This window comes from Callospermophilus lateralis, chromosome 6, assembly GCF_048772815.1.
Source record: "Callospermophilus lateralis isolate mCalLat2 chromosome 6, mCalLat2.hap1, whole genome shotgun sequence".
In the NCBI taxonomy this organism is placed as follows: Eukaryota; Metazoa; Chordata; class Mammalia; order Rodentia; family Sciuridae; genus Callospermophilus; species Callospermophilus lateralis.
In genome coordinates, this window is record NC_135310.1 from 99,361,232 (window position 1) to 99,379,001 (window position 17,770).

Genomic DNA, 17,770 nt, shown 5'->3' on the forward strand with positions numbered 1-17,770 from the left:
CATTTAGATTTCATAACTAGTTTTTTAAAATCTAGCTTTAAAATAACAGTTTAGAATTGAGGTCCATTTCAGTATTCTAATGCTTCTGTTTTTTAAATTAAATGAAGGACCTACAGAAGAAGTTTTAAATCCTTTGCTCTACAAAAGAGGTAGTAATTTTTATGTTGGGGTTTCTCTCTGTTTGAATAAGGAATAGAGAATTTGCTCAATGTAGTCATCAGTTTAGAGCATTAACAGTTGATCTTTACCAACTTTTTCATGGCTTGACCCTTTATTTAAATCTTTCCTCTCCTGCAGGCAGTTTGTACCAAGTCAGAATTTTCAAAATGTTTGAGCCATCGTTGTAGTTAAAAATATTTTTTGGAGAAATTTTACACTTTTTTTTGAAGCTTGGAAGCAGACACTTAAAATGTGTTGATTACATTTATTTCTGCCAAAATAGTTAAAAACATTTTGAGAGAAATGGTTCTTGGACACAAGCATCTTGGCTAAGAAATATTTGCCTGTGTTGACAAATTCAATATGGAATTCAATTTTCCTTAACTGTAATGTCACGTGTTAAGAATCAAAGAGTAAGCAGTCATAGTCCCTTCTTAGTTACTGCCCTTCACTGTGGGGCAAGCACTGTTCTGAGCCGTGTACATGAGTTGTCTTAGTCTGTCAAGAGCCTAGTGAGGAGGTACTATGATCCTCATTTTACATGAAAGGAAATCGAGGCCCAGAGAAGTCACAGGACTGGTAAATGGTGGAATCAGGAATTGAACGCAAGTCTCCCTCTCCACAGACATGCCCCAGTTTTCTTCCCAGTGTTAGATTTGAAATAATTGTTAAGAGACTAGTGAGGTAGAAGAATCTCAAGCTTCACCTGTTTTATTCCAGGCCTTTTATTAATATCTCAACTTTTTCATGTAGAATATAAACACTTTCTCTCTTTCTCTTTCTCTCTCTCTCTCTCTCTGGTGCTGGGGATTGAACCCAGGGCCTTGTGCATGTGAGGTACTGTACCAACTGAACTATATCCCCAGCCCCCTAGAATATAATCTTAATTTTTATTTTAATAAAAGCAAGAAGGAATTGAATTTTCATTCAATAGCATTTTTGTATCTTATGCTCTAAATTGATAAGGATTCTGTGTTCTGCACAGAAGATCAATCGACTGCCTATCATTTCTACATCTGTTGCGTTTCCCAGAAGTCTGGTTCTGCTTCCATAGAATGAGGTGGTTCACTGATGGATAAAGCTCCTTCTAGAATGTTGTAGGAAACCGTTGTAGGTTTAGTGAAATAGAGGAAAGAGCACTGATGAGGGGTGGCATAAGAATACTTAATTTTAACCCAGGTCATCTTATTCACATCTGTAAAATTGGATGGTTTCTTGTTGTGAGAATTAAATGGGGTTTTATGTGTGGAGTAGACATAAGAGACTGAGAAGTGCTTTGTAATCTATCCTATTACTGTCTTCTTATGTGGAAAAGATAAAACACCAGTAATCATCCTCTGAAAGAAGAGCTCTGTGAGTTTTCAAAACTTTCCAGTACACTTCTTGCTTCCTCTGGTCATAAAGCATTCTGCATAATCAGGGTCAGCTGCCAGCTTCTCCCCAACCCCCATCCTGCCTCCTCTCACTAATTTCTTCAGCAAATATTTAGTGAACACCCACTATGTGTCAGTCAGTGTGCTGACCATCTTTGTCAAATTCCAAGGTTGGCTTAAAACTGTCAACTTGTTCAAACAGAAATACCTGTTGGAGGAGCCAATTCTTGAAGCTGCTTTTGATTATTTACATCTTACTGTGGGTTCCTTTCAAAGGCATTAATGAGAGTATCTCGGATATAGGAGAGGAAGAGAATATAAGGCCAGAAGCCAATGTGCAATTCTGAGGGGGAAGAGGCTGTCAGTAACAGAGCTGTGACTAGTCTAGTGAGGATTTTTTTTTTTTTTTAAATAAGACACAGCCTTGCTATGTTGTCTAGGCTGACCTTGAACTCTGGGTGTTGAGTTGTTTTCCTTCCCCAGGCTTCTGAGTATCTGGGGCTATAGGCACGCCACTGCACCTAGCTTGGTGGGGAAATTGTTTATGAACCTTGACATCCAGTTTATGTGAGAGATACGTGTCTTCCGCTGAAAATGTGAGAATGTCCTGCATATCAGCTGCTCTATACACACACAGGCTGAGCTGCTTCAGTGAAAAGGGGCTTAATTGACTGTTAGGGATGAGGCAGAGCTGGGGGATGCCCTCTCAGATCTGTGCCTGTGCTGCCATTTCCCAGCTGTGGGTGCACTGGAACAAAGCTGAGTTGGTAGCTGATATAGAGGGGAAATCAGTCTTGGTTGTAAAAATAGGTTTTTTTCCCCCTTTTTTTATTTATGTGAAGGAGAAATTTTACTCTCAGAGATTCTGAATTGGAACTAAAGACCTAGCTTCATGATCTAGGCTGCCTACCAGCATGCTGTGCGACCTTTGGCACATCACATCACTTCTTTTTGTCTCAGCTTGTTCACCAGTAAAATGAATGAGTCCATCAAATGGCCCTGCTTCCTTTCAATTTGGATTCCTATGACTTTTGGTCTTTACTTTTTATAGCCTTCTCTAAGTGGAATATCTTACTACTTAGTTATTTTAACTTCAGAACTGTTGCACATAAATTATTTAAATGGTAAATTTGATAAAATTTTTAAGTAATTAAAAAATTTTAAAAGAAAATTTGCATTATTTGCATTATGTTAAAGAAATTCATTTTTGTTTTTAAAAAGGTAAAGAGGGACTGGGGATGTGGCTCAGTGGTAGAGCACTTGTCTAGCATGTGCAAGACCCTGAGTTCAATCCCTAGCACTGCAAAAAAATTAAAATAAGATAAATGTGAATAAACTCTCAGGGAGTATCTGAGTCAACTTTAGAGTCGGCTGTTCTTGTGTTCTCAGTGCATGCTATAAGCATGACAGCATCTATAAAAATAGTGTGTTCCTGTTGCCCAGTTGTCTGGTGGCATTGACTTTGCTCTTAGGACTTCACATTTACAGATTCAGCTGACTAACATGGTGAGGCGGTTGCAACTCACTTCATAGTAAGTGGGTCATTTAGCAGTAGGCTGTGAGTGAAATCAGAGCACTGTGGAATATATTGACTTTTTTTTTTTCCATTGACAGGACATCTCCAGGTTTACATATTGTGTTGTTTGTGAGTTTTTTTTTTTTTTTTTTTTTTTAAGAGAAACAATTTGGGTGAAACTCAGCTTCCCTCCTTGATATTGGATTATCAATGAGTGGTCTTTGGGCTTTCTTCCTGCTGAATACTTTTGTGCAGTGGTCAGTGTACTGTTATTATTGGAAAATGAAAACAATTGCCATCAATCTATTTATATATCTTTGGTACCAGGGGCACTTAACTACTGAGCCACATCTCCAGCCCTTTTTATTTTTAATTTTGAGACAGGGTCTCACTAAGTTGCTTAGATCCTCACTAAGTTGCCAAGGCTGGCTTTTTGCACTTGTGAGCCTCCTGCCTCAGGCTCCCTAGTTGCTGGGATTATAGGTGTGCACTACCATGCCTGGTTAATTTTCTAAAATGACAAGGTTTACATGACAGGTTAATACCAATGAAAACATGGAACATGTTTCTGATCTTTCTCACTTTTTTCTTTTAATTACTTCCTTATTTTCTTTCTCTCCCTTCCATCCTTCTTATTTAGCAGATACTGTTGATCACCTAATAGATGCTGTGTTGAACTGAGTATGGAGAGAATGTCCTAAAGGGAGAAATATCTTAAGGGAAGAAGTAGGAGAGAGGGAGCATGTGGTGGGTACAGCTTGATGCTCACACGGTTTGATCATAGAAGGGGAATGGCTTGGGTCTGGAGAGATCTACCAAATCTTAATGACATTACTGTGGCTGCAGAATAAAGGATGAACTGGACTGGGAATGTGAGTAGGGCAAGACTTAGTATAGTGAGACTGGTTAGGGGGCTGTTACTAATCCAGATACTGAGGCTTTGTTCAAAAGAAGGTGAAGCTCTCTTGAGCCCATTGTTATTGTAAGCCTATCAGGTCTGTGTTTTAAAACATGCTATTGGTATTGACATTGGAGAATAAGACAGTAATCTAGACTAGAGATAATAGTTGCCTCAACTCAAGGTGTTGGTGGGAAAGAGGAAGTGGGGAAATAAGATTCCCTTCTCCCTTCAAAAAATCAAGGGAGAGTTAACAGGTTGTTCTTGTTGTTAGGTGTTTACTGCATCCTTTAGCCATTTATTGAGACTGTGGTTCACATTGCCTGACCACACTCTCTGAGGTACTTGGTCAGGCCTGCACTGTGAAAAAGCTAACAGCTCATTAACCACAACCCTGACTGTCCAGGAGTGTTCATGTGTCTGGGGAATCCACAGTTGTAACTGTGTGAATTGGGGTCAGGCTCTTTCCTTCTGTTTGAATACTGCTTATCCAGGGCCTCACCTGGAGTCCCCTATACCTATTTAGTTCCAGTTATTGATGTTTTGAACATTGGATGTCAGCTCTGCCGAAAGGGAGAAGCAATAATATAGAATGAAGAATCAATGTTGTGTGTAAGGGTGGAGTTGAAGTGGGAAAAGGAGAAACAAATGTGGGAAAGAGTGTGAGGGTTGTTGGAATCAATCTTTTTTAAGGCTGAGGCTGGTTTTCAGCATTTTTAATTTCAGTTTTTGAGCTTGCTTATAAATGTAGTAAAGAGGTAAAACAGAGGTGGTAACTCCTTTATTCTCAAAGCCTGGCATCCTGAACTATGAAAATAACTTTATATTTTGGGGATCAGGATTCTTTTTTATGCCCAGAGGGCTCAAAATTACAATGTTAAAAATATAGTTACCAGCCACATGTCTAATCCAAATGAATTTATGGTCCTCCTATCAAATGGGTTAGATTTGTTTTATTACCAATAGAAATAATATGTTTAGAACCTGTATTTGGAAAACCACATTGTAACATGTCCAGGGAGTTTATGAGAATGCCTTATGAGGATCTTTTGTAACCCAGGGCTGTGCTTTGGAAACTAGCTTCAGTCAGGGCTTTGGAAAATATTTGGCCTTGACATAAAAATCCTGAAGACTCTCATTCCTAATCTAAGTTTGGAATCTTATAAATGTGAAAAGGAATACATGCAATTATTGAGCTGGTTAAAGCATTTTAACACAGAATACCACAACTGTCACATGCTTTTTGCTATTTATCCATAGCATAGGCCAAATCTTGATGTCATTTGAATTCATGGGGAAGCTTATTCCTCCTGGAGTAAAAGCCAGAATGGCACACACCGTATGTTCCTGTGACCTATTTCCTGCAACTAGGTCCCACTTTCCAGTAGTTCATTCAGCTCTCAGGTCAGAACCCTCATGATTATACCCTGAGACATTCGTTGACATTGAAACTCAGTTCTAGAAGAAGGCAGAAGTTTTGGCCAGGCCAGTATCTTTTGAGGCCTGTCATAACTATTAAACTGTGATTGACATTCATGTTTACTTTGGACTTGTTCAGGTCGTTGACTTCCCTATTATATTCTCTTTGAATTTGGAAAACAACTGCTAGAGTTTGGTTGTTTTTACAATGTCATGATAAAATTTGTTTCATTTTTGTTTTTGTTTGTAATCCTGGGGATTGAGCTCAGGCCTTTGCTTATGCTAGGCAAACATTCTACCACTGAGCTACATCCCCAGCTAAGATAAATTTCTTGAAAAATGTTTTCGATGTGTCATTTTTATTGTGTAAATGAGAAGCAGATGAACCCTATTTGGTTAAGTGACATTTTTATAGGTTGATCAGTTCTGTTGGTTGGGGATTACAACCTACAGAGGTAGTAAAGCCTCCCATGTGGGACCTTGAAACATATGATAAAGTAGCAGTGATCAAGAGGATCCTGGTTGCCTGAATGAATTAATGCAAGTTCCTAAGGTGTCTGACTGGGTCACAATGTCTTTTGTTTATTTGGTATTTGCTGAGTGTCATGTGCCAGGCACTGTAATACTTAAGTGAATAAGACATTGTTTATCTTTGTATGTTGCTCATATGCTAGAGGGGGAAAAGATTTATCAAGAAGCCAAAGTAGTCCACAGTGTATAGCAGTATGCACAGGGTGGGTGGCAGGCACCTCACCCAGACTCTGCAGGTGCACTCAGCTCATGGAGAAGGACTAGAGGGTCAGTGCATTCTTTGGGTAGGGATGGCTCATATGCATGCTTAGTGTTCTGTGGAAATACATTGGCATGGAGAAAGAAGTAGTTCATTGTGCTAGACTGAGGAGTTTCAAAGGGAGGGTGTTAGGGGGAAGGAGGCTGCATAGGACTATGACCAGTTGAGTGTGGGCATACAGGATGAACTGCATCAAGGATGACTTCAGGAATTTTTGATGTGGGGGAAGCTGGGTAAATGATGGCGCTGAGCTAGGAATATAGTTGAAGGAGCAGGAAAGAGAAAGAAAATGTCAGTTTTTGATATGTTGAATTTGGAAAGGTGAAATGTATCACAATTTAAGAGTGCCCTCTTTGAGCACTAGTCTGTTGGTATTTGTGAAGTGCTTAAAGCAGCATTTGGCTCACGTAAGTGGTTAGTTTTACTCTTTCAATAAAAGTGTTGGTTAGGGGATTGGGGTGAGTTTAGGGATAAGATAGTGTGTGTGACATGGGAACTAGGGGTCATCAGTATGAAGGATGGTTGGAAGCATTGTGGTAGAGGAAATCAGCCAGGACTGAGAGGAGAGGACTGAGGCCCAGGCCTGGAGGGTAGCATTAAAGTTGTGCTCCACAGGAGCCTCTAATGAAGACCTAGAAGGAAAGCCCAGAGACCAGAGGAAAAACAGGAAGAAGTGGCATCACTGCCAGGGACAGGTGCCTTGAAGAGATCAGGATTAGAAAATGGAGGTATTGGCAAATAACTACGAACTATTCTTGCTGGTTCCATCGTACGCTTTGTGAAGACATTTGTGTAACCAGTGAACATCAATGGTTCAAGCATATGCTTACAGGTGTTTGTTGAATGAGTGAGTCTGTGAAAGAGGTGGTGATAGATGACTTCTCCCAATCTTTCACCTCTTCAGTTTTCCCCTACCTATCACTTTAATCATGTTTTGTAAACTAATTTCCTTCTTAACTCTGAAAATAGTCATGAGCAAGAATTACCAGATTCTCTTGTCTGGTCAGCTCTGCTCAATTTCAGTGGAGTGATGGGGATGGAAACCAAATCACATAGGTAAAGAAGAGAATGTAATTAAGACAAAAAGAAAAAAAAAATGACAGAATACTCTTTTAGGTAGCTTTCCTGAGAGAGAGACAGAGAGAGACAGAGATAAGAGGGAATTGAGTTGAAGGTTATTTACTTTTACTTTAGGATGGGAGAGACTTGGGCATTTTAAATATGGAGAAGAAAGACCCAGGTGAAAGAGAATAATAGATAGAATAAGATCTCTAGGAAGCAGAAGGTGAAAAAATTAAGTATACTGGAAGAGAGAGGTCACATGGAGGCAAAGAGTGTAACGGGACAGGGAGGTGAGGGAGTCCTGGCTCATGGGGCTGTTTTCTCTATGAAGAAGAAAAGGTGATTATTTCACATCAATAGGAGACTTGTTTATTGGCAACCCAAGATTGCAGACCTGGAATTTGTGGTGGTAACATACAGTGTTATAGGACGGTTTTCTGATATGGTTTCCAAACCTCATAGTTTAGGGTGGGAGCAGGGAAGATGCTCAGCTGCCTTGATAAAGATTGTGGCTCCCAGGTAAAGGGTCGGGGAGCTGAGGATACTGATGAGAGTGGTTGAAATGGTGAATCATATAGTATCAGGCAGAGAAGGATGTAAAGATGAGGGAGGGCTCCTTAGGAGAAGAAAAATGTTTTTTCCACCAACCTCCTAAGTTCTTAGTTGAAACAAACAACAGACAGACAGAACAAGAGAAAAATAAATGGAAATTCATTAACATGTGTATTTCACATATACCCGGGAGACACACAGAGAATATGAGTAGTTCTCAAAGAGGTGACTTTGAATTCCAGCTTCAACCAAGAAAAATAAATTTATAGAGAAGTGACAAGGGGAAAGAACTTTTGAGTCTCTAGGAGTGGCAGTGGGGGACGGCAAACAAAGGGCAGGTAGAGGCAAGTCAATAAAGCCTGTTCATATAGAATCCTAGAACCATCTCCAGGCCCACGGACATGCAAAGTTGTCTTCAGTAGTTCATCTTTTATCTCTGATAGAAAGGTGGAGCAGGCAGTACACTTTTTGTATCCTGCTTTTAGGTAAATGGAGGGCAGGGAGTTTTCCTGCACCTGTTTTCTTAATTGTGTTCATCTCAGCAATTCATATTTCTGGGTAGCTTATTCTGGTCTCTCAGAGTCCCTGCCGGTCTTCAAGTATATATCAATAGACTTGTTTGTTTTTTTCCTGTTAACCTGCCTTATTATATAGGTCTATTCCAACGAAAAATTTCCATTCCAACTAAGAACTTATGAAGGTTGAAGACAAAAATTACTTTTCTTCCCCTGTAACTCACAGTTTAGAACAGAACTGGGCGAGGAATGTGAGATGATGTTGAAACCAGATGATTGGCTTAGCTAGAATTGGAGAATGAAAGTGCTAGAAAAACAAGAAGTTGCTGTCATAGTTCAGTGTCTGAGAGCAACTTGTTCTGGTTCAAGATGATGATATCCAGGATGTGGATGCATGAGTGGCTGAAGTGGAGAGGAGACAAAGGACTGAAGATGGGAGCCAGATGGAGAAGGGCGTGGGCTTGCAGGCACATGCTCTTTTGGGTGCCAAACATTGGGAGACACAGGATAATTTTTGAGGAGAGGAAAAAGGTGGTAGAGCAAGAGTGTCCTACAGTAATGTGAAAAATGAGGTCTTTGCACCTATAGGCAATGGTTTGAAAACCACTGGGTTTGCATCTCTGCAGAGTTAAGCATACCAGTGCTGCCCATTGGCCTGGTAGAGTCTGGGACTTGGCGGAATTTCAGTTAATGTAGTGGAGAGAACCTGGGATTCTGGAGAGATAGAAGCAGTGTAAGGTACTGAAGATACCAGAGACTTTGTTTACTGTGGGATGGGTATTTTTGGAAGGTTTGGGAATGATAGCAATCTGGTCAGGGGAAATGAAATGCAAATGAAATATGGGCATGACAGGCTCAGTAACAGGAAGAACTTGGGTTTGAGTAGTAGCCAACCATGACCTGGATGTGAGGCATGAGGGCTTCATGTTTCCAGAAATAACTCTGGTATAAGGTATTTTGGTTTTGGTGCTGGTTGACAGATTGTTGGTGAGATGCTTTTAGGGGCAAATAGTGCTAATAAAATGGTGCTGGGAGAGTTTTCTCTGTGTCAGGTACTGTGCTGAGCACTCTATGTGCTAATTCCATCTAGTCCTCAGAACCACCGGAGAAGATAGACATGATCATCTCATTGTTTAAGTTGCAAAGATGGGAAAATGAATTTTTGAAATATTTTGTGAATAGTCTGTGCTCATTCATTCTGTTAACTATTGGAGGTGAGACTTGACCCTAGGTGACAGGAACTGCAACCCTCTCTGACCTTTGCTGTGTTGGCTCCAGGTTTTGTAAGGAGGTACTCTATGACTTTCTGCAGTCCATCCTGAGTGTCAGCTGTCCCCAACCTGCCCTTGGTGGAGGACTTGGGTTGTTTCACTAACACACACATTTCAGATCAGGGATTGTGAATGACAACTGTAGACTTATAATTTTTAGCATTCAATTTATTTTTCATTTTTGCTTTATTTGCAGTGTATCATGAAAAATCTGCTATACGCAGATAGTAGCTAATGTTGTCTGTTTTTTTAAAAACACCTTAAATCACTGTGTGAGGATGACATTTGGTTAATTGGCAAGAGCAGGGGAAGCTGAAATGGAGTCAGTGTATTAGTCTTTGTTATGTTAAAGCTTGGTTCATAAAATAAATGTGCTTTTTAAAGTTACACCTTTTTAAATATCTGAAGTAGTATATATAATCTGAAATTCACATATTGGAAATGTATTTAATAAGAATGCATGGTTTTGGTTCATATTTAACCATTGTCAAACCTCTGAACAACTCTTTCTTTTCTTGAGGATGGAGTATTCTCTGTATTGCTCAATGCTTTTACACTGGTACCCGTGGTTGAAATTTACTGACTTCCCTAGTTAATAGATGATTACTTTTATAACTGGACTGGCATGGAATGTTCTAGAATCAGCAAAAAACAGCCCCCCTTAACTCTCCAGTTATTTCTCTCCTTTTTAAATAGCACTGTCAATACTCCAGCGTAGCTCTTCCATTGTAAGGTTCCCCAAAGGAAATGATTTTATAATTTGTAAAAGCTGATAGGAACCTGTTGTGAAACTTTACTTAGAGGCTCAACTCTTTCTTTTTTAATTTTGTAGGCCAGATTAAAAAAATATTAGCATAGAGGCTCAACATTTTATGCACAGTTTCCTAGTTTTCATAGATTTTGATTTTTTTTGAGGCAACAAATTTTAAAACTGCTTTATTCCTTTTTTTTGGAAGAGGAGTGGAATCAAATTTTTACTTTTCCATTTGTCGAAAAGAATGACAACACCACAATGAAATAGCTATCTTCTGTTGAGCATGTATTTCCTGTGTACCAGGTATTACATTGTGCTGATGTTGAATTCCCACTCACAGTGTAATAATTGTTATCCTTATTATTTTACAAGCAAGGAGGCAGTAATCTTAAATCAGCTAAGTAGCTTGAGCATATTAATACCTGAGATATAAATGCAGAGGAGGTGCCAGGAAGACACACAAGCATAATTTTAAGACTAGAATAGTCTTAGAAGTTGGGCAGAAAATAGTGGTGTTTTCTTCACATGAAAAAAAAATTGCTCTTATATATGCTATATAATGTGTTCACACAAACAGTGCTTTGTCATATTATAGAGACTAGCATGAATTCCTAGTAATGATGATTAAGACACTTTGCTTTTTTCTCCTGGCCATTTGTCTACTGCCGGGAGTTGAGCTGTACAGGGCATGGCTACCTCTGCTGTGCACTGGCAGAGACTGTGTATGGCCCCACCCTCATCTTCAGCAAGTGGTGTCCTAGGGGCTGCCAGGCTGGCAAGAGCTCAACTGCTGCAGCCGGTCTGCCCCAGCTCCCTGGGTTGGCTGTACCCCTGGCCCTTGTGGCAGCTGGGAGGAATAATGGGTTTCCTGTTTTAATTTTAAACTGCCAGATGAAAAGGTCTCTTTAGTCTGGAGTTGTCCCCCCCACCCCTTTAAGTTGCTTGACTCTGTATTTTGACCTCTGAGTTCTGTGTTGTGTTTACAGTCTCAGTAAGACTTTAGACCAAAAAGGGCCTTAAATGTTATCTGCTTTTGCTTCCTACTCCCTCATTTTATAGATGAGGAAGTTGACTCACAGACCTGGCATGAATTATCCAAAGCTATGGGACTTGTGGTCAGAGCTAGAAGCATATCACATGACTCTGGTCTAGTGATTTTGTTCCTGTTATAGAATTATTTTTCCCTCCCTACGCCTTGATTCCAGTCTCCTTACTTGCCCATCCTTATTCTGGCTTGCCTCTTGCATTCTTGGTCTTTTGGCTCTGCATCTTGCTCTGACTGAGGGAGCAGTTGTTGGTGTTAATCCCAGCTTTGGAGTTACTGGCAACTCCTGGTAAAGTCACTTTGTGCCTTAGTGTAATTATCAGTAGGCCAAGGAGGACCCTTTTCAAAGTGATGCTCTTGGAAAATATAAATCATGAACACTCACAAGTGTTATTATATTATTATTTGATGGAAGAAGCTTAGAAAACATTGAAAGGAAAAAAAATGTAGGGGAAATCAGTTAAAAAGTTTTGTGTTGAACAAGCTGATCAAGACTTTTGATAAAATTAGAGATTTGCAGCCAAATTGTTATATAATATAATTAAAAATATAATATTTCTTTCTCTATTCTTTACACAGAATACCTGTTGGCTCAAATTCTGCTCAGCAGGTGGTAGTACAGAGTAATTTATAGGTTTACTTCAGATTAGTTTGCATTTGGAAAAAACATTTGCTGAAGATTTTTTTTTTTTTAACTGATTAGCAAAGAAGAAGGTAGAATTTTCCAATACTGTGATGTTTTGGTATAGTTAAGTTTTTGGACACAAATAACTTTTTAAATCTGTTAACCTGATTGAAACTTAGTTTTCCTATGTGTAAAATGGGGAAATATATTTAATGTTTAAATAAGTTATGAGGACTGAGGAAAACAGTACTCATGAAGTGCCTGGCACACAGTAGGTTTGTAATCTGCATTAACTTCCTTCCTTCCTAATGGTTCAACACTTTCTGTTATATTTAGATATCTGATATCCATGTCACTGGAGAGTCAGAGGATATGTCTGCAAAAGAGAGATTGCTACTGTGGACACAACAGGCAACAGAGGGTTATGCTGGAATACGGTGTGAAAATTTCACTACCTGCTGGAGAGATGGAAAACTATTTAATGCCATCATTCATAAATACAGGTATGGAATCTGTGGGTTTTTTTCCCTATACAAACATAAGGCATGTTTCTTTAACTTCTAAATTTTAAAATAACCTGTTATGGAAACAATGCATCTGCATGGCAGAACAATACAAATAAACTAAAAATATCACATTCCCATCACTTAGAAATCATCGTTCTAATCTTTAGTGTACACATGCAGACCAACTGGCTATAGTATGCATTTGAATTTTGCCAGTAACTTAGCAGGCAGCTCTGCTATGTAGAATCTGCATGTAGATGACATAGAATGTATGTACAGGGTACTGATGAGTGGGACAGTGTTTAGTTCAGATTTATAGCTCAGAAGTTTTCAAATCATAATCACCTAATTGATTAGTTATTCTTGTGAGTGGCTAGGCTTAACAATGGTCAATTTTGTGGTGGTAAACAGTTTTTTTTTTGGTGAAAAATGTTAAGAACTAAATCCATATTAACACTTAGCATAGCACTAACTGCCAGCACTGTTCCAGGCAGTTTATATTTGTTAACTAGTTTAATCCTCCAAATATCTCAGTTGTCTTCATTCCTAGTTAAGGGACAGAATGCAAAATGCACAATAAATAATTTGCCTAAAACACAGCTAACAACAAGTAGTAGATCTGGCATTCAAACCTAGGCAGGCTTCTAGCCCTGACCACAAGTCCCATTGCTTTGGATAAGTCCCATACTTTTATTAGCTATGAGAAGCTCAAGCCCCAGAAAATGTTTATTGAAAACTATGTATTTCTTGATCTCATTTATCTTCCTTAGTTTTATAACGATTGTGTTATTTTCTCAAAGAATTGAAAATATTCCTAAATAGACTAAACCTAAGCTATAAACTCATTCAACTAACAAACTTATTTGATCATCATAAAAATAATAATTATGTTAATGAAGTTCAGTGATTTACATGTTATCAAATCAACCATTCCCATGAAGCATGATCTGTTATCATCCCATTTTATGTATGAGGCACCCTGCCAAGGTCGCATTATTCATAATTTTTGTCTCCTTCATCTCTCTTTCCCTTTTTATGTTGGAATTTTCAACATCTACAGAACAGTAATGAATCCTTCATGCACACACCCAAGAGTTCCTATTTTTAAGCACTATAATTGTCCCTTTTGTTAAGAAACAACATAAGTAGAGGTGAGTGTAGGTTGCTGAATTAAGAAGAAAAACCAAGATCAACATGCCTGCATTTTTTTCAAAACAAAGATCCTCTTGGGTAACTCAGAGCCAAGAGGGTTTAGTGGATAGACATTGCCATTGTCACACTGCACATTGTCACACTACATACTGCACACGGGGACTATGTAGTTGGTCACATTCTTTACATGGGATGATAAAAATCTTCATAGCCTTTGAATAGAAAGATATTGATTGTAACACCTAAGGGACTTATGTCAAGATGCATCTTCAAGGGTGTTCTCTGCTCTCTTCTTTGAAATGTTTAAGATAGAATCAGAACATTTTTGAGAAGCAAGTTCTTCTGAAATCATCTGCTTTTAAAATCAGTAGTTTCTGAGACTTCTTTTCTTTATTCAGTACTCATGAAAAATCATGGAACAAATTGGCGTATATTTGCTATATATTTTTCTTCTAAGTGCTTTAATAAGTCACTGTGTATGTCAAAGGTCGTAAAATGTCTTAGGGAAGTTCAATGTTATAGAGCTCAGTTGCTCTAGGTGAGAATTTGAACCTTGTTAATATTATTTGCTTTGAACTTTTACTTTGGCATAGTGATCATGTTAGAAAACTGTTTAACTTTGAATTCTGGTTTTCCTAGTTTGCTTTTTTTATTGTTGTTGTTAGAATTCCTGGTAAAAATACCGCATATCAAGTTGAATTGTTTATATGATTTATTTATTGCTAAAATTCTGTCAGGGTACCCTGTGCTTCATGTAGTATTTCTGTGGTTTCTTTCAATAGAAGAAACCTTTTAACTGTAGAACTGTATTTTTAAAGTCCTTTCTTAAGAACCCTGTGCCTCACACATACTAGGCAAACATTCTACCACTAAGCCACACCCCTAGCCCCATTTATTTTATTTTCATTTTTTTTACTGGGAATTGAACCCAGGGCCTCTTTACTTCTGAGATATGTCCCTAGTCCTTTATTTTATTTTGAGACAGGGTCACACTGAGTTGCTGAGGTTGGCTTCCAGCTTGCCATCTTCCTGTCTTGGCCTCCCACATGGCTGGGATTATAGGCATTAGCCACTGTGCCTAGCCCATGTAGATGTTTTTGTCTCAGTTTTTAAAAATATAAGTTAGCTTTTTAAGTAACCACAATCCTATGAAATAGAGTGTGTCTCCATTTTTATCAATTAAACTGAGGCTCAAAGGGTAACTAACATATTCAATCTCACAACCTTTTGAATGATGGAAGTGCTTGCTCTGGATTCTCAGACCTTCATATACTTCTGTGTAACTACTTATATGATTTCATTTAGGCAAACTAGATTTCAAGTAATGTAACTGTTAGGAGAACAACTGTGATAGTGCAACTTTGAAGATATTTAGTAAAGATAAACATGAAAATTATTAATGAACTTATATGACTTGACATGTTTAAAACTGTCAGCTGGGGTATTTTCTCCTTGTTAGAAATTAATGAGGGACAATATTAGCAATTCTTATAGTGAGGACAACTGTAGATAATGAAAGAATATTAAAATATTTAGCCTAAGTAAGAGCATAGTCAAGAATGATCTGTTGTGCAGTTTTAGTATGTTCTGTTATTCTAAAGAGATGAAGTGCCTTGGTTATACAATGGGTCATGGGAATGATAAAATAATATGATTTAGTGGAAGAGATTATAAGGCATTATTCTGTAGATTCTGTGTAAAGGATCACTGATGAATACATTGTTTTCCCATTAAATCTGTGTTAGGTAATTTTATTCCTGATTCTTTCTAGGAACTTATATTTATTTTGTTCAGTTTCAATAGGAAGTATTCAACTGATGAATATTCCACATACCTGTGCTAGTTTCTGCTTGTTTTGTTTATATAGTTTAAATTTCCTTTAGTACATAATAAAATCTTTTCACTGCAGATCACATGGGTAAAGAGATTTTTAAAAAATAAGCCTCACTATTGTCTATAACCTTAGCTTTCATTCAAAAGAATAATAGGCAAGATTGGATTTGGTGAATTTAGATCAAAAGGCTGTGTCACAGAAGCATTTGATTATTAAGTAGCTTAAAAGCAAGAGATGAAAAAGAATTAACCAAGATGTAATAGCCAAAGCTTCCTCTAAACCCGGGTGGACTAACAAGTCACCAAGAGTTGGGGTGGGTATAGAGAAATGAAACTCAGTACGGAATGTCCTTCAGATGTTACAAGCAAAGGGTTCAGCCATGCGCTTGTTTAAGGGTGTGCTCAGGCATCACAGTAAAATTGGTTTATTTTGTTCTGAGATCAAGCTCTGACTTCCAGTGTAAAGTTCAGCACCTCTAACTTTTGTCAGCCTCTCCAAGTGGCTCTCTGCCCTAGAACCTAATGAAAGCCAGGTTCTAAAGCAGCAGCACAGCATCACTCAGTGTTAAAGCATGTCCGCCTGAGCAGGCGTGAACATGACCATGCACCTCAGGCCAGAAGGAGCAGTGCAAGATGTGCAGCAGGGCCGTGAGAACCTGAGGTGGTGGTACGGAAAGACATCTTGTATGTTGGGACCAAGGTGCCAGTGGGTAGATTTTGAAGAGAGATTATTTCTGCTCACTAGTTTCTTCTGCCTGTTCTTATTTTTAAATTATTTATTTGAACCTCCTTTTAAGGCCCCTGGCATTCTTTTCATAGTCATGTTTTAAATATGTTTGCCAAGTTAGACTGGAAATTTTGGGAATAGGTCATGTGCAAGAGCATGCCATTTAAATGTTTTCTAATTAAGTAGTGTGTAACTGAGTAGCAATTATTTTCTTCATTGTTTGTTTTGAATTAGAATTTAATGGGGCCATTATATTTCGTTGTATTAAATGTTTAAAGTTCATTAATTGGGAAAGTTTAGACTCTGAGGCAGTGGTCAGAGTCATCTTGTTTAATAGTATCTGTGGGCTGGTGATTCACTCACCTCCTGGGATTCAGTCACACCTTAGAAGCTAAACTGGATTGAACTGGTTTAATGCTGGGATGAGGCCCCTTAGGGTTTGAAATGTTCTTCCAGGAAGTTGGATTAGTATAGACTAGTCCCTCAGTCCTGAGGCAGCAGAATCCAGACATGAACTTGGCTTATGGACACACACACACACACACACACACAGCTCTGAAAGTTGTTAATTTTTTACAAATCCTGTGGCGTTTCAGTTTGTGAAGCAAAATCAAATTGCTTATTTACTTTGCCAAATGAACTCACGATGGTTGAACTCCACAGAAATGGGTACTTAGAGCCATTATCACATTTAAAAATCCTTGAAGAGCTAATGCCTGCTGCATGTAATGTAATGCATTTGTCCAGGTGAAGTTTGAGAGTTAGTGTCTCACATCTGGTCACTAATTTTATTGTGTCTATATTTTAACAATTTAGGAGATATACATTGGCATATAAATATTGGAGAAAATGCCTGCGTATCCTTCTTTCTTTCTCTGCTCCTGCCTCTCTTGCACAGATTACTTCACAGAAATTCCCTATAATCCTAAAATCGCATTATTGAATGAAATAGTTACAGTTATGAAGGAAGGTACAACCCACATTCTCCTACTTCCATTTTTGAGGCAGATAACTGAAAGAGCTTTACGGCTAAAACAGGAAAGTGGTTTGTCTAAGGCTCTCCTGCTCATGGAAGCCTGGTAAACCCAGTAGCAGTTTCCAGGGTAGGCACTCCTTGGCCACAGTTGTGCTTTTTCTTTTATCTGTGATTTTTAAAAATGCTGCATAGTATTCTGTTGTATGCATGTAATATACATTTATAGTATCTGACTGATGTATGTTATGTTGTTTCTTGCTATAGGAAACATTGTATTGAACTTTGTGTTCTGTGTAGGGTAAGGCCTTAAAAGTGGAATTGCTAGGATAAAGGGTATTAGTTGTTACCTGTAAATTTTTAAAGTTTATTTCTGAATTGTCTTCCTCTGTACCACACTGCCCCTTCATGAAGCCTTTAAGAAAGATGTATTTCCTAATTTGTTAATGGTTTTCTAGCAGGTCTAAATTCTTTTTTTTTTTTCCTCTTTCACTTTACTCTTTTAATTCACAAAGCTATTTAAATTCAGCTTTTAAAGGTGTACCAGAGCTGAAATTGCAGGCTTATTTTTTCACTCTGCTTGGTGTGCAGGCTGTTGGT

General features: G+C 38.4%; 1 protein-coding gene across 11 annotated transcripts in view; it reads left to right on the plus strand.

The window, feature by feature from the left end:
• The window catches only part of Dst (dystonin), a 345,440-nt gene that overhangs the window by 145,061 nt on the left and 182,609 nt on the right, over positions 1 to 17,770 (plus strand). For all 11 annotated transcript variants that reach the window (XM_076858540.2, XM_076858545.2, XM_076858542.2 and 8 more), the window contains one exon: positions 12,316 to 12,482. In XM_076858540.2, coding sequence (XP_076714655.2) covers positions 12,316 to 12,482 — 167 coding nt within the window. The remainder of the gene's footprint in view (positions 1 to 12,315; positions 12,483 to 17,770) is intronic.